We start from the raw sequence: 25,682 nt of genomic DNA on the forward strand, positions 1-25,682 counted from the left end.
AAAGTATGAGACACATCAACCTGGAAAAAAAGAGGCAAGTGATGAAAAGACCAAAGACGTAGCAGAGTCCCGAACTAATGGCCAAAACAGCGTCATTAATGTAGCTGTATATGATTTGCAGGCTGTTTTACCGCTTCCTTGCGGAAATGTGTCAACTTTCTATTATAAACGAAAGTCGGCAATGTACAATCTTACAGTCTATAATATCACTGAAAATATTGCAAACTGATACATGTGGGATGAGAGTCAAGCTGCATGAAGATCCAATGAAATTGGTAGCTGTGTACTCGATTACATTGCATGTGAAAAATATCATCACATTGAGCATTTTATTTTTTACAGAGACACTTGTGCCGGGTAGAATAAAAATAAATACATTGCTGCATCCAAATGATTACCATTGTACAAACAAGTTATAAAACAGGACAACCATACATTGTTAAACCCATGACAACAAATAATTTTCACAACAAGAAAAAACGAGCAGATGAAATCGGTAAAAATTACAACACGGATGAAAATGGAGAAAAAATTTTGTGGCAGAAGATTAAAGTTATAAAAGTAGACAGAGACTACCCATACATTATTTTTTTAAAACAAGTTATCATGAAGAATGTAGTAAATTGAATGTTCGTCAATGGAAAATAGGTAAACCGTTACCGATGGATGGTCTCGATTCATCCAAAGCATATCAAGAGCGGCCAAAAATAACGACAATTAAAAAGAAGGATTTGCTTTCTCTCTGAAATGCTAAACATCGTGAATTTTATCATGATTTTGTTGCTTCTCTTCCAAGTGATGTTTAAAAATTTAAAATCGTATCTAGAAATTTTATTTGCCCATTAAATAAAATAATTAAGTATTTTTTTGTTGTTTTGAACTAATAATTGTATTTTTCTTGTTTTTTTTCAATAAATCTTTAAAGATTGTACCATAACTTAATATTTTGAAAACCTTCCTTTACAGTGCCCAACAAATTAGTTGAAATTATTAGAGTGATGGTAGGGAAATTTACATAGAAAATATTGAGTTGATTCAAATTTTACCATGAAATTTTCAAATATCCTAATAAAATACTGTCGTAACTCAGAAATATTCAAATATCTTTATTTGTATATGTTTTAGAGAAAAATGATGAATACAGTTGAAAAAAGATCATGTTTTTCCATAAAAATGAGGAATAATTTTTACATTCAGACTTTTCCTGTATTTACAAAGAATATTTGAAACTTCAAATGGCTCTCCTGCAAAATGCCATTTCCTGGATTACTACAGTATTTTACTGGGGGTGCGATATTATAACTATTTCCAATATTGTTTGTTACTAGAATACACACAAAAATTATTGTGGATATTTTTAGTATGACTGGATGATTGCATTTGAGTCAAAGAGCTTCAATCTCTTTGATTTGAGTGGTAATTATTGATATTCTAATATTTACTAACAATCTTATCGTACCTTTCATTTTTATTTTACCGATTTAAATATTAAGCACATAATTATTAATGTTTGGTGGATTAATAGCGGCCTGCACACACACAATCTTGTCTGCGTGAAAGCCTCGTGTGCGCGATGTCGCACGGGAATGATCGTGTCTAAAGCCGTGTTAAAGCCGCGTTGACACGGTCCAAGTACGATCCAAGTAGACTTGGATAGGAATAATTAGTATGAAGATGTCTCATCCAAGTGACAGCTTCATACTATTTATTCCTATCCAAGTTAACTTGGATGAGTAGGACGCGGTCCAAGTAGCTTGGATAGGAATAATTAGTATGAAAATGTCACATACGAGTGCACTTGGATAGGAATAAATAGTATGAAGCTGTCACTTGGATGAGACATCTTCATACTAATTATTCCTATCCAAGTCTACTTGGATCGTACTTGGACCGTGTCAACGCGGCTTAAGGCTTTGAATTTTATTTACTACAAAGTCTCTATTTTAGCCTCGGGAAATCCTCTCTCTTTGAAGAAATTAATTATTTTTGCATATTAAGCCACATCGCGTAAATTTCTATTTTCATATGCCACCGATTTGATTCTCCAAAAAGATGAGAATATTTTTTACATGTCCATAAGGTCCGTAATAAATTGGCGAGAGAAATTTCGAACGTTTATTTGTGATGAACGTGGTAAAACAATTTGACGTACGGCACACGTGAAAGTTAAAACGTGGTAAAATGTGTTAAAAAACGACTTGACGTACGGCACGCGTGAACGATTGGACGCGACCATCCCACTCTTTCCGCTGTTCGCTACGCGACTTTTAAACTAAAGCCGTTGAATTGTTGTACGTTCCAGCGACGATCACGCCGTAATGAACGCGCGATATGCCTTTCAATCCTGGTGCGTGCTCCTCAAAACATACGCAAAATGTTGCGCTATCGCGCAGGATGTAGTTGATATATATATGGTAGCACCAGACAACTGACACGTGTCACGTGTGATATTACGCGCTCAATAAAGGGTTCCGGCGCGTACGCTCCTGAGCATACGGAAAAGAATGTGTGTCTAAAGGCCGCTAATAGGTATAATTATTGGCAATAGAAGGCAAAAATTATATGGATATATTCTCATAATTCTTTCAATAAATTAAATCTAAAATAAAGTAATATGTATCTAGGTGGTGCCTAATAAGCTGACTATTTTGGTTGGTTTTTTCAATGTAATAAATAGATTTCGGAGTATCCCTTTTACTGTCGATCATTATCATTATAACGTGTCGCTGAAACTGTCACGATTGTCTATGACTGTCATAACACCATATTTACAAGCAAATAATTATTGTTCAAAAGTTTTAATTCTACTTTTATGTCCTGGCATGATGCGTTTGGGTGTATTAAATAGAAGCTAGTTAGTCTAATAAAAACTTTTATCTACACCACGGTAATATTTTAGTGTAATTTTGATTATCCTGTGACTTTTGAAGTCAAACTTTAATTAAACTTGTGCAATGTGAACAAGACTGAAATAATGTCAATGTTTTCAGGAAGTTATAGCAAGAATAGTGAAGCGTGATGTCAGATAATTTCTCCACCAATTCAATCGACTCTCACGATGCTGACATATCTTTGCGAAACACATTTCTGGACGAACGATGAAGATATAACAATCAAACACACTGATCTTGGAGCCTTTAGGTAGAAATTGATATTCTAGTGTATTCAACTTTTTAATCCGAATGTATCCCTATAAATTGCTTTTACAATATTTTCCATTTGTAAGACTTTCATAATATTATTATTTTCAAGGTGAATAAAACTTTCTCATTGGTATATTATAATAAAAGGTGAAATCAAAGATGTTGAAAAAACATTCTTCTATAGGAGATGGAGCCTAAATAAATGAAATTGAAGCAGAAAAAAGACCACTAGTCTACTGATTAAGTTAGCTACAAATGACTTTGCATTGCAGACTCATTTACAGAAAACCACACTACTGCTATGACGTTTATTTGCCAGTTTGCAGCGCGTCTAAAAAGACAATCCGACTATACGATGAGTAGACAAGCAGCTAATAATGCTACACTATATTTACTACACTATTTAGTAAAAAATCCTGTAAAGTTTGTGTAAAACTGTTTATAACTGCAGTCGAGTAAGTAATCACAATGAACATTAAAAAAATGGCTACCATTGTATGTCAGAAAATCGGAATGCCAAGTGAGTGATGTTAATATTTGTGAACTTAATTACAATATTTTTTATGTTTACCCTAGATATGACAGCAAAAAGCATTCTACACCTTCCATCTATCTGGAGGGAAAGAAACTATATGCAGAGAAGCGAGGTCAAACATGGACGTTACCAACAAAGCGGCCTCTCAAGCTCAAAGATTGTCTCCGAGAGCTGACGGAATTGCTGAAGGATCATCGACTCATTTACTGTCGATGGGAGAGCGACTGCTGGCTATGTCTCATCTTCTCCACCGGAACAATTGTCTACGTTTGTGTCAATCCAGCCACAGCAGATATAACAAGGATACTCTTTGATCGATATTTAGTCGGGAAACTGCTCTCAGCGAACGTCAGCGAAGGTATGAGTATTTGCAGACCTATTTTGGAAGTCACAGATAATTATTGACTAAATTTTCCGTTTCGGATAGTGTAAGTCATCATCCTTTGAATTATTTCAGTTCTGTTCACAAACACGCACATTCTTCTAACGTACAACGATAACCAGGCCATCTTAGTCAACTTCAACAGACCTTCCGTCAAGAGTACGGTTCCTGAAAAATTAAGCAACCGAGATCCCAAATTTCAGGTAAGAAATAATTACAGTAAACTCCCAATTATCCTTGCATGAATTTAATTTTCAAAATTTTTTTAAAAAAGAATTTCGCTTGAGTGGGGGAAGAACGAACATTCGCTTGCTTAGTCTAAACTCTAAATGTACATTATTACCACAATATACCAAAAAGTGAAAATTATAAATCTTTATTCAATTAACAATAACTATCATAGTATTTTTTAGTTTTATGTATGTTTCCATATTTCAATTCAGTGGATGGAACATTTTTTCATGAAGAGTGAAGGTATTTTCTAAGGTCAATATTGTAAAATATCAAAATAATTCAATTTGGAATTATTATGGCAGCACTTAGCATAGAAACAACCTTCTCATGTGGTTTCTTGCCCAGCCCGGTGAAGCTCACATCACTATGAGAATACAGATGTAATGTTATTTATAACTTGTTTACACGTGCATGGATTTACTGCTGACAGTACGTATTATCGCGGCCATAACAAAAAAATGCATGTATAAACATGTGCATTGAATCAAAAAAGTTTAGAAGCTTCTGAATTTTTACGTGACAATTGGGAGTAGTGAACCAGCCGGTAAAAAAACAGTACTCCGCGCAGAGGCTCATTTTGAGGTTAACCGATTTTCACGACCTGTCAAATAGTACCATATAAAACCATATAAAATGACAACATCGCGTCTCGCTTACTTATGAAGAATGAGATTGGCGAGACAGTCATCACATTTATGTGTAAATAGTTATTATCGCGATAGTTAAAAATACACACTATTGGTGCAAGTAAATCCATGCACATGTACAGGTGCTATTAGCCGGTTAAGTGCCCAAAGCGTCTTTGGACGCACTAATTACACCAATTCTTATGTTAATTACGATCAATTAACTAATTGCGACATAGAAAGGATTAGATCACATATTTCTTTGATATGATTTTAAATATATTTTGTATAAATAAAAAAAACTAAAGAGCTGTTAGTATTTATATGTATAAGGAATTTAAAGGTATAAAAAATATTTACTTACAACTTTTATTTCTCACTTCTCCAGCTCCAGAAACTGATCAAAAATTTTATAGTTGAAAGTTTTAAGTTCAAAATAAAATTTACCTGCCATTTACTAGAATGTCTCAATCATTTAAAATCGTTATATTAAATTTTATTTTGTATATGTTTGCTTTATGAATTTTTGGCAGTTCAGGATTGCATGATATTGTTATTATATTCCTATTTATGCTCGTACAGACTGTAGAACTTGTGGGCGGATGGAGGAGAGGTGGCCGGCAGGTGTCTGGAAGTGCAGGGGGAGGATCGGCTTTAGTATGGAGTCGAGCTTCACCCTCAGACCTCTTTCCTTGGAGTCCACGAGCACCCCACGAGGATCACGCTAACGTTCATGTATATTCGTTGCAAGGGTGAGTGTTTTGTTCACTTGAATATTCAAATTTTATATGCAAGCAGCCACACACATATTTAAACTCATCGCGATTGTAATTTGTTTATTTTTTCAATTTTATTTAGTTGATAGACACACACAGAATCCTTAACGTGTGTCACTTTCAGCTGTAGTGCATTTCTCTAAAAGTAACCCATCTTAAACGTCAGTGCAAAGGTCCCGTGAACTTCATTCATCTCGGCTATGTTCCGTGTGACCATTACCTTCTTCAAATTAAAACGTTTGATGATGGAACGGAACTCTTTGTTTCCTAAACTAAGTGCAAAAGTGTGTGATTCAGATGGCTGTGAAGCTTTAACTAGTACATATCAGCGAAACTAGGGATTCCAATCTCGGGATCCCGAGCTATTTTCGATACCTATGAATCCCGGGATTGATAAACATAATCCCGGGATTTTGGGATTGATTTTTTAATCAATTTTTATGAAACATAAAATAAAAGCAAAAATATAACAGAAAAAATACTTATAATAAAAAATAGCTACATTAAAAATAAACTGAGTTTGAATGAAGTTTGATTTATACCCATGTGTAAATTGCCGATTTATTTTATTTTTTCACATGGTTTATTAAAAATGAGAAAGATTGGAAAAAAACAACGCTTCGCACTTTTAACAAACTAATTCCACCATGATCTCATACGTTTTACGGCAGTTTCATATTTGGCTGACTAATTCGATTTATGAAGCGGAAGGGCCATAAGTACGCCATGATTATTTGCTTTACTATTTTAAATCTCGCTAATCCATTTATTAAGTCTCTACTATCAGAAACATCAATCTCATATTAAATTCACATTATTATTTATATTACAATATTATTTACTCCATTAAACTTATGTATTTCCAAGATTGAACGTAGATATACAATATTAACAATAAATGTCTTAAATAGTATAAATTATACTAGATTTATTTTTGACCGATTTTATCAATGTTATTTGTGAATATAAAAAATTAATATTAACAATGGAAAAAAATGCCAATCCCGGGACCAGTCCCGGGATCCCGGGATTGTTTAATTGTAATCCCGAAATCCCGGGATCAGAATTTTGGCTCGGGATTGGATTCCCTAAGCGAGACTATTCTAACATATCACTTAACACTTTATCACTTTATGTATTCAGGCAGTTAATTATCACAAGAAGTTAACTATCAAAAGTGCTATCTTTTAACACCCCCTCTCTTGGCCGTGTTATTTTTATAGCGAGATAAAGTATGTTAATTACATATTGAGAATTGAGATGTAAGATGAGACTATTTTGAAAAATAATACTACGTCACATAATAAGTACCATTATAAGATATTTCTTGGCACATTCACTGTAATACATCTGAAACAAATATTTAAATTGTATATTCTTATCGTGGCATCACAGCAATATCTCTGTATCCGGCTGACACGACTAATAAAATCGTAGGTTATGTTCAATTCTTGTTTGATGTTTGTGTTTGTATATAAAATTTCAGGGTTCAGGTGGAAAAACCATAGATACACCTGCACGAGCATACCCGAATTTGACCGAGCTCCTTAAATAAGAGACGTACTTCACCCGACAGACGTAGCAACTTGAATTTTCGTCGTATTACATAGTACCAATTATTGCCTTATGTATGGAATTGCTTTCGTGTTAATTTGGACCAATAAAAGTAACGGAAATGTGTTACCGTGTTAACTATTAAGAAGAGCTCTGCTGGTTTACTTTATAAATTGTGCAGTTATATCATAGGAATATAAGAAACTTTTTAAACTATCCTACTTAGTATTACATAATAATATTGTGTACAGTAGGTATTTAATTTTATGCATTATTATTTTCATTTCAGTTCCCAAATCAGTCTGATGTGTTTTCATCGTATCGAGTTTGATCCCCTGTGCGTGTCCTTTTCTAAAATACATGAAAATGTTATCTTCTCTGTGGAGCAAAAGACATCGAGAAAGGTATGTCTAACCACGTTCTGATAATAATACTAAATGATACAGTATGAACAAATCATGGTGGGGTTATCATCCGTCTATGAAAATTTGTACGTAAACCGTTTGCCATATCACAGTTTACTGTGAGATGTTATATCAGAAATAGATGGCCATATAGTATTGAAATCAAATTCATGTCTAAATAAAACACCTAATAAAAACCTCTGGAATATAAGGAAAAGGTCAGAATAAAATAGGTAGGTAAGCAAATTAGATATTGTATAATATATTAAATTTATATAAAATTCTGGTAGGTGCTCATAAGTATCAAGCCGTACACTATCATAATATATATCTGATAGTAATGACAGCGTTGTTATCAGATATTTGATAACAGTCAATATCAATTAATAAAATTGGAACATTACTATCTGCAATGCTCCACGAACAATGTCATTTTTTGATGTGCCATTCTTGGTAGTATTTACCTGTGTGTCCCTGATAACTATCTAAAAAATCGGGAGCATCAATGGTTTGTTCTCCCAAGGTGCAGAAATAACCTGCCGTTGGTGATGCCAATTGGGAGGGCAATAACTCTGTTCAATCAAATCGCTTCGGATGTTGATATATTTCACCTATGTGAGGATGAGAATACGTGGACGTTGTTTTATAAATTCTTGAAATAGGGTCTACTTAGCTCATTTGCTGTACTTCCATTTATTTAATTTATATTTTTTGTATGTACTCTTTATATTGCATCTATTTCTTTGTTTTTTAAATGTCATGTTGTGAATGTCTTAAATTTATAAATTTCATAGTTTTCAAGTTCACTATATGTAAATAAATAAATTTAGAACTGAGTTGAATCTCAATGATATACGGCCATTTATTTCCGATAAGAGAACTCATAGAGAACTGTGCTACAGTGATATGTAACATGTATAATTTACATGTAACCTACTCATCATGATGGAATCAACTGTTGTCAAAACAGCTTTATCTTAAAAAAAAAACAAAGAACCCCTAAAAAGTGTTGTAGTCTTAGTTCAACGAAAAAAAATTTAGTGTGCACTATTTATGTTGAATCTAAACAGCCTACCTCCACCCCTCGTCACGGCGCAGGGATATTAAAAGTTTTCTTGTCTGTTACCAGGGCGGGGTAATAGTGGAATGCCGGCGTCTGGAAGTGGACAGTAAAGGAGGCAGCATGCGATCCCCGGACACCTCTGCCAATGGAGAAGACTGCTGGCTCCGCCTGGCCGCCCCCGCGCCCGCTACCTGTGCCTCGCGTTCCCCTTGCGAACAAAAGCTTCTCATCACCTGCACCGATCGTTCCGTCCTTTTGCACCACTGCAAGCATAATGTCACCACCACCGTCACGGCTGCATTTGTGAGTCTTTTAATCTTTAACACCCACGGTCATGTAGTACTAGAATGGGGCTCCTAAAGCGAACCTTAGAACTTTATTTTAGTGTGGTACAATTGGTAGTCACGCAAAATGAATATTTTGTAAATTAGCGTATTAAAATATAGTGGCATAGTTTATAGCCTCTATTATAATTTTTTAAAGTTAACGTTTCGGTACATACCACACACAATTTTTATTATTTTTCATCTAAATCATCATCATTTATGGCACTAAAACCCTTGGCGCATCTTGACCCCCTTCAAAAACTTTCTCCATCCTGGACGATCCAGCGCCGACACTCTCCAGTTGCGAGGTTGCATACATAGCCCGCCTTACCGGTATATCCTCCGTCATTCTATGCACGTGGCCAATCCAGTGCAGTCTCTGCATTTTCATATGCCAAGTGATCTTATCGCCCTTATAAAGTGTGTGCAGCTCTTCATTATACCTTGACCTCCAAATGCCATTTTCTTAAACAGCTCCAAAGATTCTTCTCAAAACTTTCCTCTCAAAGATATCTATATTTCTCTCATCCTGTTTGCTGAGTGCCCAGCATTCTGATCCATACGTTAATACTGGGCACAGGAGAGTTTTATATAAAGTTGTTTCGGTTTTCCCTGAGAGTTGGATACTAAAATAGCACGTGTTGGCGAGGGTGATCCGTCAATTTATTTTGTCGCTTGTGTTATTAGTGTTTGTGTCAAGGGACCCTAGATAAATAAATACATCCACAGTTTCAAAAATATTATAAACAATTATGGTTCGGTGTATTTAGCTGCATTTCTCCGTATTGACACAATTTATTTTTTCATAAGCTACATTCTCATTATACTTAATGTGTTTGGTTCTGGTACTAGTCAAAGGGCATATTTTAATGTTTGAAATGGTCATATTATGTGTAGCATATTATAATTATGTTTAATGATTTTTCTTTTGTATTCCATGATAGGTGGGTAGATCTTGCTGCTGGTCAGGAGATGGCACTTCAATAGCGGTGGGCGGATCGGGGGCCCAACTTCAATGTTGGGACTCCTCCCTCACGCCCGCTTCATTGTCTCCTCCTGTACATCATGCACCTGCAGAGCCCCTTTTGGATCTTACTTCATACTTCCGGTATGAATTAATTATTATACTATCTATTTATGTAGCTGTCTCCAGCAGAGAGTCCACAGTAAAAGACTTCACTTGACTGAGAGATCAATTTATATTTTACAGTACACAATTACAAACAGTGTACAATTTACAATATTCAAGTAGATTAATTTAACTCGGAAGGCGTCAATGTTACTCTGATTACACTGACACACTGACAAGAAGCCGGATCCGATTTCTCTTTTCTTGCGACCTCGGGAGAGTAGCGAGTGACAATATCACATCGTCACCCCTCTTGCTCATTGATAGGTTTCTCCTTTACCTGAAGCTGTTGTGGCAGAGGTGTCATGCGCCCTTATCAAAATGACTCATTGACAGAAAATTTGGTCTGAAAATTTTTTAGTTTATTATTATTAATTGGTTTAAAATTATATTTACCAATTTTTTAAGCTAATCAAATATGTACAGAATCATAAAATAATATTACTTTTTTTTTCTTTTGACCATGCCCAATCCTAAAGGGATCATAATATTATGGGCCTCCACAGAGTGAAGGTTTGTATTAACAGATTTTTTTTTTACGAGAAATGAATGTTAGCCATTTGCTCAACGTTTTATGACTATACTCTGACTCCAAACACAAATTGAAAAACAATATGTGTATTTGCCAGACCCAGGATTCGAACCTAGGACCGCCGAAGCTTATGCCGCTCGGCTATTGTGGGTGTAAAATTAGTATTATCAGTTCAATGAAAACAAATAAGTATGTCTGGCAAAGTTTAGTTTAGACAGTATAAGCCGATGTTTAAGCCGGTCGGTCATCATGGGCATGAAAACATAATATTAATATTAGATAAATTGCAACCAATTTCTGGTTATAAGAAGGTTACATGTAAATTGTATGTACATATTACATTTCATCGTAGCACAGTTCGCCATGAACTTTCTTATTGGAAAAAGATGACAGTATAGTATACGGTCATCTCTGATTTTGGCAAAATTCATGAAAAACAATTCCAGGCCTGATCCCCAAAGTGGTCAATTACTATCATTATTACTCATCATCACTATCATTTTCCACAATATTTTTCCTGATATGGAAAATATATTGAAAAGTGTTATTTAGAAAATATTTATAACGAAAAAAATTGAGCCATAATCATAACTGTTTAGGCGCCAGAATTTAAAAAAGGCAACCACTTAGTGATTGTACAGGTGTAATGTGTTTCAGCCTACTACTAAATTAATTTGTTATGATGCATTTGAACAGAAAAGAACCTACGATGACTCACTTACTGTGGAACCAATGCAGAAGAGACTCGGCAAACTCAAGTGGCTTTCTCTCCGAGGACGGTCTGTTGCTGGCGGTGATGCAAGGCGGACCGCTTCTGTGTATTCGACTCTTCTCTGCCAGTGCACCACAGGTAAGAAAACTTTTTTAGAAGCTAATGAAACTGAATAATCTTTGCGTTTCCGCAACACATGTGTTTTATCAGACTTGTCCCTGTTGACAAATCGCACCGTGAGTGTAAAATCAAGGCATCTGCAAAAGACATATTTTGGATATATTAGGGTTTGAAGTCTTCGTTTTGTTAGGAGAAATAGAGTTAAAAAAAAACCATAATATTTGGTTTATATCTACATTATATTGCATGTTCTTTCAGTTACTTCACATTTACATTATCAAGTTCACGACTTTTGCAGTTGTTTTGCATTTAATCTTGAAATTGAAAAATTTGCAGATGCCTTGGTTTTACACTCACGGTGCGAAATAATCCAAAGTAGTTTTATCGATGCTTATTTATCCCAATCAACCTTTCACATAAAATCTTATTGGCTTACTAGTGAGATTATCCCCAGTGTGTTTGGTTTTGGGTTACCCCCTGGTTGTTACTCTACCCTCACAATAAATTACATAACTGTTATAAAATAAATGTAGGTATATAATATTTTTCAATGTGACCTACTTGAATGCAGAATTCTTCTAGTGGCATAATATCTTAATGCTAGATGAAGCTACAACTCCTTGACCCTTTTGCATTATTTTCTGCAAATCACCTGATCACCAAATAACCTGTTTATTACACATCTTTAGTGAACCTAAATTTTAATCGAAATTCGGTATCATTGTATTTAGTGTATGGATTCTGCGTATTCTTGATGTACCTCTTTCGTAAGTGCACAATTATGTTTGGCGAAATCTGTAAAATCAACAAAGTTCACAATTCCCACGGCGAATGCTTGCAATGAACCCACAGCATCGTAAATTTTGACAGCAGTCTGCTATGTCACTAGTTTCATGGCTGGATGGAGCTTGCTATATATATGCTGGGATACTGCATCAAAGAGAGGCCACTATGAAAGAGTTATAGGAGAAGATAAGGCCAACCCCAGGTTGTCGGTGACACAAACTGAATTGGTTAATTTTTAAAGTTTACATTTCTGACACTGTAAGATACTTTTACATTGCCGAAGGTTCATATTATTATGGTGTCAGATTGAAAATTTACCTTTAGTTTTACCATTGAAAGTAAATTATTCCACAAAATATGAATTATTATAATTTTATGGATAGACGAAATATTGACTAAGAATGTCATTTAATTAAAATATGTAATTGTTTTTATATTCCAGGAAGAAGTAGGCATAGTGGGTGGGATCCGTGGCTCTGAATCTTCAGCGTTGGCTCGTCTCCGATCAATGGATTGGGTTTCGAATGGACCTGCATGCTTGGCTCTTCTGCACCGAATATTCAACAGCCTCTTTACGTAAGCGTAATAATATGCCTATTGAATGAAATATATAACTGCGAGAATCACCGTTCACTTTCCACTCCGACCTCCTAACACACAGCAAGTACTTATTTAAACTTTTGTGACACTTATTGTATGGTTCGGTCAAAGAAGATTCTTGGTTTTTTAAGTGTATGAGTGTTGTAGAAATAGTAGTCCCATAATTATTACAATACTGCTAAATTACGGTTGAAGTTAACTTGGTTACATGTAAAACATTTCACAGTGGCACAGTTTGCCGTGAGCTTTCTACCGGAAAGAGATGACCATATACTATACGGTCTCCAATTTTATTAGATTCAATATGAATATTAATTCAATTTTCATTGCTGATTTTGACAAAATTCATGAATTCAAGAATGAAAACCTAACAAATAATCAAGTATATCGGCTATTTTCAAAATTTGTTTGCTGCTGGCTTCCTGTAAAGTGTAAACTGACAAAACAGTGTTTTATTTAGACATGAATTTTATGTCAGTATTATACAACCCAAAGAGGTTGGACGGTCTTTAACCGGATAAGTGCCGCCAGCGTCCTAGCACGCTTTTCTATTCCGAGAACAGAGGGCCAGCCATGCAAAATGCGCGTGCAAAGACGCTCCACTTGAAACGCAATATATCGGCCGAGGAAATGTTTTGAATAATTCAATCGCATTGCCCACACAGCGACATCTCTTAGGATCATGGTGTAATACTTACATTTGTAATTTTCTATATTATCATCAACGAAACATCAATTTTAAACAAACCTTTCTTGGCTTACCGAAACGCGTCGCTAGTAGGGTTGTGCCACGGATCCGATATTTATCAAATCACTCGCCGGGATTCGCGTTTACTTATAGTAGATGCAATCGAAATTATGGTTCGCTTATGCATATGAGAAACGGGGAATACTGTGATCCCTGAATATAGGTACACAACTACACAATAGGAGTGACACATCTTCGAATATATGCCAGTTGAATATTCGAAGTCGTATTTGACGTACCTAATTCGGTTTCGCGGCTGAAATATTTTCACTTTATAATTCATTTCAGTAATTTACGGGTACATTTTGTAATTTTTAAAACTTCGTAATCTGTGTTGTGTGTCGTAATTGTGTATTTTATAAGATATTAATGTCGGGACTTATTTTATTCGCATAGTGTTTAACTTATTTGACTTTTTGTGTAATATCTTTTTATAATAAGTCAAGTTTCTGGGATATTTGAACTTTTTTACATATAAACTTTTTGATCTTCTTTCTAATCAAAATGGAAGGAACACAAAGTTCATCAGAAAATGCCTAACAGGTCGAAGATTTGATGTACAGGGTTGGCATAACTGTTGAATCGGATGATAGTGATTTTGATGTTGATTTTGATGAAGAGGAACAAGATCCCAGTGCATATGAAGCTGCACAAATTGATGAATCTGTACCGGCTGATGAATCTGTTCCAGTTTTCTAATGGGAAACCGACGATTTTGTCCCCAAAATAAATTCATTTGATAGCTCGAGGTCAGGAGCGGACGTAGAAAATGTTGATAGCAGAGAATCGGAGTTTTTCAAGCTTTTCATAACCAGCACGCTCATGGATTTCGTTGCCATTGAAACCAATAAACAATACCAATACGTCAAAAATCACTGCAATGAGTTGAGTTGGAGATTGAAACAATGGGTAGACGTAACAGTAGGAGAATTGTACCTCTTTTTGGCAATGTGTCTTTTGATGGCCTGTAATTCGAGAAATAAAATACAAGATCACTGGTCTACAGATATTTTACTATTTTCTCCGATTTACTCAGATACGATGCCCCGCAATAGATTTCAAATCATTCTTCGCATGCTCCACTTTTGTGACAATACGCAACAAATAAGTGGGGACAAGATTTTCAAAATTAGATTCCTAGTGGACTATTTCAAAAAAAAGTTTGCGGAGTGCATGTATCCTTACATGAATGTGTGCATCGATGAAAGTTTGCTACTTTTCAAAGGCAATTTGTCATTTCGCCAGTATATCCCGTCAAAAGCAAGCCGTTTTGGCATTAAATTTTTTGTGATATGTGACTGTGCCACCGAATATGTACTGAATTTTATTGTGTACACTGGAAAAACCACCGAATATGTAACACACATGCATATGGGTATTTCAGGAAGTGTAGTCTTGACTCTCATGGAACCATATTTGGACAGGGGACATACCCTGTACGTAGACAATTGGTATACTAGCCCAATTTTGTTCCAAAAACTACATGACCGGAAAACGAATGCTTGCGGCACTGTCAGGAGAAACCGAAAGGGATTGCCAAAGCATACGGAGAAACTGAAAAAAGGAGAAATGAAAGCATACCACACAGATACTATTTCGGCACAAATCTGGAAAGATAAAAGAGAAGTGTCCATGCTGACGACTCTTCATCCTGCCCAGCTCACCGACACAGGCAAAAGAACGTATCGGAATGAACCGATAATAAAACCGGAATGTGTCCAAGATTACAATAAAAATATGGGTGCAGTTGACAAATCAGACATGGTTTTGTCAAGTGTACACTCGACGCGCAAAACAATGAGGTGGTACAAAAAAATGTTTTTCCATCTAATCGACCTCTCACTGTTGAACAGCCACATACTGTTTTGCCAAAAAACTGGAAAACGTGTACCGTTGGCACAATTTCAATTAGAGGTCATTCGTCAATTAATTAATGAATACAAACGTGTTGTGCCTTCCAAATCTTCAGTTAGGAAAAGACATTCAGAATTGCCATCGCGTCTCACAGAGAGGCATTTTATGGCAAAATCACTTCCAAGTGCTAAAAAAGTCAAAACAATGGCAAGATGTGTGGTGTGTTTATCCAGGAAACTTCGAAGAGAATCAAGGTATGAGTGCAAACAGTGCAAAGTGGCTCTCTGCGTTGAACCTTGTTTTGAGACATACCACACGGTAGAAGACTATTAATTTTTTTTTGAATTCGTTATATTTTTATATGGTTTTAAAACTAAAGTAGCACATTGTAGAATTACTTATCATACATTATCACGATTTCATCTTTACTGTGTAAGTGTTGTGACAATCCTGACGTTTTGTGAAACAATAATTTTGATTTATTTGGATAAATAACGGCGTAAATGGACACATCGTGTATTAATTTGGTAAGTCTATATGATATACTATTAACCCTTAGACTGCGTATGGCATGTAAACATGCCATAGACTTTATCTCGTATTTTTGACCAAACTAGAAGAGACACTTGTGGATAATATGCTTTAAAAATATAGTTCAAACCTTTAGGTAGACATATCAGGCAACAGATCATAAAAATGTCAAGTAAAACACAAGGAAATATATTTTTGAAAAGAACACTCGTTATTCAGTTGTTTGAATCGCGCGCCATTGCGAAGACGGGTGTACTAGATGCGTCACCAGGGTTATCAATACAAAACATTGGTCATGCATCGAAAAGTGTGCATCGATAATATTTTTATTTACCTTTTAATTAATTATTATGATTACGTTAGTGTTATGTATTTTTTCTTAGTGATTTGTGATCTCGAAAGAAACATATTGAAGATTTGTTTTTAGTATTTTTTGTCATTATAAATATATGTGAAATAATTATTTCACCCGCCAAAATGTCACTACCACATAATATTATCGAAGAAATAATGCTGGAAAATATTTTATCGATGCACAGCTCTCCAGTAAATTTGTTTGGCTTTGTTCATTGTTCCATGTTTGATATTTACATTATTATAATGGGTAATAATTTATATTTTTTATGTGCCACGAAACTGTGTTAGCTCTGTTCACATGCCTGGCGATTATTCGACAGGCCCTTTGTACAATGAAAAAGCCGACGGCGCCTCATAAATTATATTATAATAGTATTTTAGCAGTGCGGTAATTATTTTTAGTGTTTTATTCTCCAAAACATCCTAATGAATAAGTGGATTACAACATTATTTTATGGTGACGAAAATAAATATAGGTTCAGAATTTGAAACGGTAATAAAATTTGAGTTTACGACTTACTAAATGCGATAAGCGATAACCCACTGATTATTCCACAAGTGATTTAGTAATATATCTGTCATAGACCGTAACCAACTACATGGCAGCATGTATTCAACACAGCCCTGTGTATAACAAATACAAACGCGTCGAATTGTTCGGTAGTATGTGTTGAAACCGTGTATATGAAGACTGGACGGCCGCCATTTTGAACGCGCGGTCAAAGCTTGGATAATTTTTAGCGTCTTCACTTTCTTCGATTTATTTTAGTGAGAATGTAACGAATATAGTTTATTTCTTGGTGCATTTGGAATAACTGATATATAGTTTATCTAGTAATCTATTTTTTAATTTTGGAATCGATCTGTTTTAGCTGTAGTGACGGTTTTAACAGATCAGTTGACTGAAAATAAATTCCCGCGAAAATGGCTCGCAGTGAAAGGGTTAATCATCATCATCATCATCATCATCATCAGCCTGAATCTATCCACTGCTGGATGAAGGCCTCTTCAAGTTGCTTCCACTTCTCTCGGTCCTGTGCATTGCGTTGCCACGTACTTCCGCAGAACTTTATCATTTCATCGATCCAGCGGCCTCTAGGTCTACCTTGTGGACGTTTTGTACTTCTTGGATACCACTGGATGACTAGATTTGTCCAACGATTGTCTCTTCTTCGAGCTATGTGTCCAGCCCATCTCCATTTAAGGCTTTTAATAAACTCTATTACGTCGCAAACCCTTGTCTGCTTCCTTATCCACTCATTCCTCTTTTTGTCCTTTCGCGTTATGCCCAGCATGCACCTCTCCATACCACGTTGTGCTACTCTAAGTTTCTGGATCTCTCTTTTACTTAGGGTCCATGTTTCACACGCATATGTCATCACGGGAAGCACACACTGGTTGAACACTTTGCGCTTTAGGCACAGTGGAAGGTCACTTTTGAAGACATTATTCAGGCGGCCAAAAGCACTCCAGCCTAGCTTTACTCTGCGAACAATTTCATCAAATATACATCCAAAATCCATAATATAAAGCCAAAAAAGTATATTTACTAAGGTTTATTTTTTCAAAGAAAATCGCGGCCCTCCGTATATGGCCATACAAATACCTCTTGGCATAGAACAGGTTAATATATGGCCATATATTTCTGATACAACATTTCACGGTGAAGTGTAATACAGCGAACTGATTAGTCACAACTTCCCGATAGCAATAATATATATATATATATTTTGAAATAATAGGTATATTATGTAGAAAAAATTTGAAATACAGGTGGCCCTCAACTTTCGTATAATTCGCTATTTCGATCATTTCTTAAAATTTAGATTTTTTTGTTGATAATCCAAAAACTGTGCACTTCCATGCAGTCGCAGTTGATAAAGACATACTATCTGACAACAAGAAATCGGTGATAACAGAAAGTCGCTGTAGTCGCATATAGAATACTTCTCAGTGACGTATTTGTCATAGCGGCATCACGTGCTAGAGGCGTGTTTAAATGTATCTGGACTCTTTTTCTTCGCAATAAACCAAAAGTTTACTAATGATAATTCTAACATGACTCCTGATCGTTTTAGACATATTTTTATTATAAAAAGTTTCAAATTACATAAATTGATAGATCCGAGCTCCTCACAGGAGCGTAAAATAAAATTATATATTTGGGGACATTTCTCATTTGAAAACGGAAGTGCGATTAGCTGCATTGGAGGGGATTTTAACATGTGTACAAGATGTTCTGGTTCGAAAATAGCCTGTTATTGAACTTTTTATCATAAAAAGAAAAAAGGTGATATTCAACTATCTTTTGACAAGTTTATAAAGAAAACACCTGATTGCTAATACGCCTCTCCTCTTTAACTTAATTATAGCCATTGATAAATAAATATTTTAAAGTACACTTTTTGTTGTTTTTTTTTACATTGCTCTGCTTTCGTGCATTCAACATTCGTACACATTTTTATGAACCAATTACATACGAAAGTCAAGGCCCGCCATGATGGCAGTCGGGTTAAAAATATTTGCAGAATTGATGATCTTTCGAAAATTAAAATTGTTTATGAAGATGTATTTTCCCGGCTGTAATTAATATAATTTGAACAATATATTATTATGTTGCAGGAGTAAATTAACCTTGGAGCGAGAAGAGATTGCCCAGGCGGCTCTGGGAACATTTTTGGCTCCGCAAAATCCTCTACCTCCTGGCACCAGACTGGCTCATATACCCCACCTCAGAGATCTCTGCCGACGATTCTTCCATCAACTGATTAGGTAAAAGTAAATTCTTACCTATTGAATTAGGTTAACCAAATATTTGTAAGTAGAGAGACTGAAAATGATGTGACCATTGAATCAATGGGGTACGTAATAAGTATTAGGGACATTAGTGACAGAATTACTGAATATTATCTAGTCTGTATTTGTAATCGTAAGTGTAATCATAGAGTTTGACTATAGCAATGACTGCTTTTTGCATAACTACACTCGATTAATGCTATGCAGATTCGGCAACATCATGAATTAAAACAAATGATCTCATAATAGTTTGACAAATGCTTACGTTTCTGTATTATGTACTGGCATATCGAGTATATGCGGTATAATAGCACCTGTACACGTGCATGGATTTACTGGCACCAATAGCGCATATTTTAAACTATCGCGATAATAACTGTTTACACGTAAAAGTGCTGATTGTCTCACCAATCTCATTCTTCAAGAGTAATCTGAAAACATGAGAGTAATGCGATGTTGTCATTTTATGGTACTATTTCACAGGTCGTAAATATCGGTTAACCTCAGTATGAGCCTGCGCGGTGTAGTTTATTTTTTTAATGGCAGGTTCGCCACTATTGTTCTATTGCGCAGGCACAGATATCGCGCAGTCCGATTGTCGTATGTAAATTCAGAAGCTTCTGAACTTTTTTAATGCATGCATACAATCTTGCAGTTTGTAACAACATTACAATTCATTTGTGACAGATCAAATTATCTATAAATTAATAAACAACGGAGAGTACCCTACTTGCTGGCAATTCAAAATTGAAATTGATACCAATATTGTATGATTTATGTTTTACAGGTACGGCAGACTGGACAAAGCTCTCTGCTTAGCAATCGACGTGGGTCACCACGATCTCTTTATGGATGTACATTTTGCAGCGAAAGTTATTGGAAATGTGGAGTTGGCTAATGAGGCGAGACTCCATGCCGAAGATGCTGCTAGTTCCTGTGGTAATATTAAAATAACTGAATTTTCTTAGAGTATTAATCTTTTTAATACCGGGATGATTTGATTTGACAGTAAGCCAGCAATGTTTGGTCCTATCGACTGAGGGTACTTGATGGAATTTGACTTTAAACTCTAGTTCATTAAAGCTTTTTTCATCTGAGTCGTTTTTGCTACCCGGATATCGCCTTTCGAAGCGACTCAAATGGAATAGTACAAAACTTAATTAGAATACAAATAAATGCTGAAAGGTACAATCGTATTTTGCCTACATATATGTATTGAAATAAGTGGTTATCGACTGATAAAAATTGATACAATCTTATTATTTTGAAAATACAATGAAAGAAACCAAAGTTAAAATCAACCATTTACGCTTGAAACACAATATTGTTCACCACACATACTGAATTTGTGAATAAATGTCTCATCTTTTATTTTTTATATAATTCAGAATCATCCTGTTCAAGACCTTCTTGCTCCAGATGCTCTGGTTCAACCGAATCTGGGTCAGAAGAAGAATTTATTCACCAAGAAGCACCAGCGCAGCTGACCCCCGGACAGATGGATCTATACGGCGCCTCACAACCATCAAACACGCCTCGAACACCACGGAATATTTCTCACCGCACCCCTCCTCCACTGCCTTACCTACCACCGTCCCGTCCCCCCCTTCCGAGAGCTTCTTCCATGTCCGCCAACCTAAATGGAAGCAATGTCCACCGACCAAAACATGACCCTGTTTTCTCAGAGAGAGAAATGTTTCCTTCTGGAGATCTGTCGGAAGTTATGGTGCCTGCCGACTCTCGGGTGGTGCATCATCGTGTGGTGGAGATTATTCCGCAGGTGTCTTCTCATGTGAAGGAACAATCCGGGATGGATCTTTTTCAAACTGAACTCGCTGAGAGTGCTTGCAATACGGGTATGTAATTGTTTTTGTGTTACTCTAAATAATATTTTTTACAATAAAGTGATTATAGACCAGTTTAAGTTGACCGCTGAGTGAGGGCGCTGCATGCTAACATTTGACATATCTTTCAATATTTTTATACTATCTTTATCTTTATGTTATCTTAGTTTGATATTTGAACAGTGAACTTTTATGTTGGTATATCTATTTTCTTCACAATGTACAAATTAACTGGTGTACACTAAAAGGTCTATATTCACGGGCAGTGGATTTCAGCTAATGTTCTTGCCATATCAACCTTGTAGCTTAGGTACAGAGTGATTGTATCATATTTATTATTATTTATGGAAACTTTGCTGGTTGCAATAACTTTTCATTATTATATTTTAAATTTTTGTAATCAAAATGTAACTGTTTGTTTCCTTAATAAATAAAATTTATTATATGGAATTTTTGGACAACAATAAATATTGTCCTACAAATTCAAAGGAATCAGTCGTTTAATCCAACTAGACACTATCACACCATCTTGCACGAGTGCGACCAGGTCTTTGTTTGCCTTCCAGTTTGCAGAGTGTCAGTTTCGTGACACCACTACCTATATTTCCCAATGCCCAGCCATCTAAAGTGATCCAATTTGACAGACCGCACGATTATCAACGCCTGTACCAAAGTGTACATTTCATTATTGTATCTCCAATCCAGACTGTTAGTCATTTATGGGTCTGAAGAAACTGCAGCATGCTGTATTTAAGTGAGGCCAACATATTATTTATGGTCAGACAGGAGGTTTGTTTACCATTTGTGACAACTGGTTTTATTACATTTTTTTACAAAATTTATGTGTTGATTTAATGTCTGGGTATATAGCATCTTGGTTAGTCCAAAATGATATTTCTTCCCCAGCACAATTTTGCAGTGGATGTGAATATATGTACTTGAATATTGAACATTTATTTCAGAGAGACACCTGCGCCCTGATCGTCCGCGTCTAAACCTAAATCCGTTGAAAGCAGAAAGCCTCATCAACATCTACACACCAGTCTACCATCAATACCCGTCGCTCTCCGCGAGGATCCCACTCTCTGCATCGTCAAGAGGACCTCATTCTCGATTCCTCCCGCCGAACGAAGACTTTATTCCGACTCCTTTACTCGCTCAAAACAACAATAACCGAGATCCTAGCGGAATCACAATGCAAAACATGAGAGATTTATTAAACCAGCGAACGGATCATAGTAATAATATTATCGATAACCGAGTCAGCTTAATGCCTCCATTGTCTATGATGAATCCAAACCGAGGAGATTATATACCGTTGTCTATGGCTGCTCAGCATAAAAGAGATTTTCCTGCTAACGTGAATAGTAGAGGTGATTCTGTGATAAGGAACGGTGTTGGCAGTCAACCGGTGATTAACAAAGGTCCCACACCGGTTATTAAGAGTCCGGGAGTTGACGGAGAAGGATCTTCGCCAGCCAAACAGCCGGGAGAAAAAAATAAAGTCAAGTTTTCGGATACAGTCACCGTAGCTGTCGTACCGGTGGGTAAAACTATTAGTATATAGGTATAATTTCGTACTGTACTTAAAATTATGCGATAACTACTGAGTCTATTTCGTTGTTTGATGGCATAGTAAGCTTAGGTATGACATCTAGATTAGGGCTATTGTCCCAACAAGCCACTAGTATTATATAATCATATTATGATACTCATAAAAACTCTATTTTTCATGTTTTTATTTTTATTTATCATATTGTAAAATGTAAAATCACAAAAAAAAGCAAAAGACAGTCAACTCATGACTAACAATTCGGCCCCTTAGGACGAAAGAAACGTATCTTATTTTTACCATTTTACTGCATCTGTCATTCTTACTATAACAGAATTACTAGCCAAAGTTTGAAAAAATTAAGACTTATGATTTCATTCCAATATTAATTATTATTGTCGTGCTTCATAGGAGATATCCCGGAAAGATCGTCGCGCAGTCCGTAGCAGTGTTGGCCCCAGCCAAGCTTCAGGAGCGGGAGGAGCGGGCCCTGATCCTCGACGAGAACTCGCCGACAGCTTACCTCTCTGCCATCCACATCGAGAGTATCTCAAAGACTTCTCACCACAACCCGGTAAGGCCAACCCTATACTCATTATAAAACAGATAAATATGCAATTATTGAACGCACAAACTGTTTCTCTTGACTTGTTGAAAATTCAATGGAAGTACTTCAAACTGTTTCGAAATCTCATATAAACAATTGTGATAAGGGGATAGTAGGTGTTATTCCCGCCACCTATCACTCAATATACTATGAATCAATATAAATAAAAAAGATTCCAAGTTATACACATTTTCATTTTATAAAATCTTCCTACTACAATCGAGAGAACTTATTAAACTGCATTTTAATGATAAAAATAACATGTAATAACAAAATGAATTATTTTGTTTAGCTAATAAATAAAAATAAAAAATGTAAATTATCAGTAAAATGTATTCAACTGCATCTTTCGTATCAAGGGGCACTGCACTTCGTCTTAATAGCGCCTGGTCATATGCATGGATTTACTTGCACCAATAATGTGTATTTTAAACTATCGCGATAATAACTGTTTACACGTAAAATGCTGACTGTCTCACCAATCTCATTCTTCATGTTTATGGTACTATTTGACAGGCCGTGAAAATCAGTTAACCTCAAAATGAGTCTCTGCGTGGTGTAGTTCATGATTTTACCGGCAGGTTCGCCACTATTGTTCTACTGCGCAGGCACAGATATCGCACAGTCTGACTGTCATGTGAAAATTCAGACGCTTCTGAACTTTTTTGATTCATGCATGCAATCTTGCATATTTCACAATAATACGTTTTTACACATGCATTTTTTTTGTTGTGGCCGCAATAATATGTACTGTCAGTAGTAAATCCATGCACGTGTAAACGGGGTATAACATTCAAACAAAATACTATGCTATAACCTAATACTATAACTATGATCTAATATTCTAATACATCAATTTTTTTTTTTTTTTCAGAGAGTGAAGAACAGGAAAAACAGAGCAAGATAAAAGTTGTGCATTTTGGTGTTGTGTGAAAGAACAGTGTGCCATTTGTTTTAAAATTGCCAACAAAATTAGATGTATCGTATAACCTTTTTTCGTTTTGCGGAGTTGTCTTCTATTGGACTAATGGAGATCAGACGAAAAGGTGCATATTTTCTATAATATCGTCTCTGTTTTGGCAGAACACACTAACTGGAGAATACTAGTTTTGAGTAATTTGACTTTGAAGTTTTTAAAATGTTTGAAATGGTCTATCATGTGAGTTTATTAAGTAAACGTAAAAAGGATGACTTTAAAATAAAAACTGTTTATTTATTAAGAAGGTTTCCAGACGGTAAAGTTTGAAATAAGGAACATGTTGGTATAACTAACTCAATATGTCATTTTCAATGTGTCTTCTGCCAGAACAGTGACGATATAATCACCCACCGTGCTGGGAATGAACTAGGGTAGCTAAGATTTTCCTGTCTGCATCAGGCTCTTCACAATTATTATTTGATTGGATTATGCATTAGTATTCTACAGTGGCGAAGGGTGACTTTTGGGAAGAGGTAAGCTGTAGAGATCAGAGAAAAATAGCACACTTGTAAGGTATACTTACAGGAAATAAGAAGATAATACTTACGATATTAGTACTGATGAATAATAATATGTGCACACTAATGACAACGCCACACTGAATCGTTGAAATTTCAATAGCTCACCGACGGTATAAAATTGAGCGATGAGTTTAAATTATGTATTTTCATAAACATTCATACACGTAACATACGCCCAAAAATATATCATTAGTGGCTTTGAAAAAAGCCGTTGTTGTCATTTTGCCATTCAAAACACTTCAAGATATTTCAGTAGGTAATTAATATAAAGGCTTACTATATGATCATTTGTACTCTAAGTCAATTCGTCTGTTTTTCTGCAGAAATTTTTTTAAAACATCATCATAAAATGTTTGCCCACGTTTTAATTTAATTAATAATTCTTTTTCAATAGCTATAATTGAAAGATTCGATAATCTAGTTTGATTTTGAGTATTTCGACGATATGTGTGGACACGTTTTAGAGTAGAAAAACTCCTTTCTGCCGTCGCTGTCGTGGTCGGTAGCGTTAAAAATAATTTGACTAGTTTATAAGTCTGTGAGAAAGCTTCCACTAGACATTTTTTGTTTTTAAAATATTCGAACAACTCTCTTAAATTTGAATCTTGAAATTCTGGTAAAGAATAAATGACTTTAAGTTCGTTTTTCAATTGACTTGAATCAAAAATACCAGAATAACTGTTTTTCAGGGATTCAAATAGTTTATCTGGAAATTTTCGTTTAAACGATTTAAATAGCGTCGGTTCAAGTAATTCTAAAAAATTTAATTTTTCAAATGAAACAAATCTATCGTTCATTTGCATTAAAATGTTATCGCAAACCTCCTTAAAAATGATTTTAAAATATTGCTCATCATTTAATTCATTTCTGCGACGTTTTTTTGGTGGTTCACAGAGGTTTTTATATTTATTATATAAATTACTAAAACTATTTTGGAAGTCGGTCTCTAACCATTTTTTAAATTCGTTAAT

General features: G+C 35.4%; 1 protein-coding gene across 2 annotated transcripts; it reads left to right on the forward strand.

The window, feature by feature from the left end:
* The first annotated feature begins 2,743 nt into the window (after positions 1-2,743).
* frtz (WD repeat-containing and planar cell polarity effector protein fritz) lies at positions 2,744-24,431 on the forward strand. 2 transcript variants are annotated; one of them, XM_085960258.1, is made up of 16 exons: positions 2,744-2,887; positions 2,991-3,141; positions 3,720-4,036; positions 4,136-4,263; positions 5,503-5,672; positions 7,540-7,654; positions 8,784-9,020; positions 9,988-10,151; positions 11,401-11,554; positions 12,765-12,898; positions 19,035-19,184; positions 19,996-20,147; positions 20,597-21,064; positions 22,015-22,595; positions 23,016-23,178; positions 24,086-24,431. In XM_085960258.1, the coding sequence occupies exons 2-16, from the start codon at positions 3,059-3,061 to the stop codon at positions 24,142-24,144; spliced, it is 3,075 nt and encodes a 1,024-aa protein (XP_085816384.1). In that variant the 5' UTR covers positions 2,744-2,887; positions 2,991-3,058; the 3' UTR covers positions 24,145-24,431. The 2 variants fall into 2 exon arrangements, with proteins under 2 accessions (XP_085816384.1, XP_085816383.1); XM_085960257.1 differs by having other exon boundaries at positions 2,757-3,141.
* Positions 24,432-25,682: the final 1,251 nt, after the last annotated feature.

The sequence above is a fragment of the Rhyacophila brunnea genome, unplaced genomic scaffold (assembly GCF_057557595.1).
Source record: "Rhyacophila brunnea isolate RB1 unplaced genomic scaffold, BYU_Rbru_1.0 scaffold_11, whole genome shotgun sequence".
In the NCBI taxonomy this organism is placed as follows: domain Eukaryota; kingdom Metazoa; phylum Arthropoda; class Insecta; order Trichoptera; family Rhyacophilidae; genus Rhyacophila; species Rhyacophila brunnea.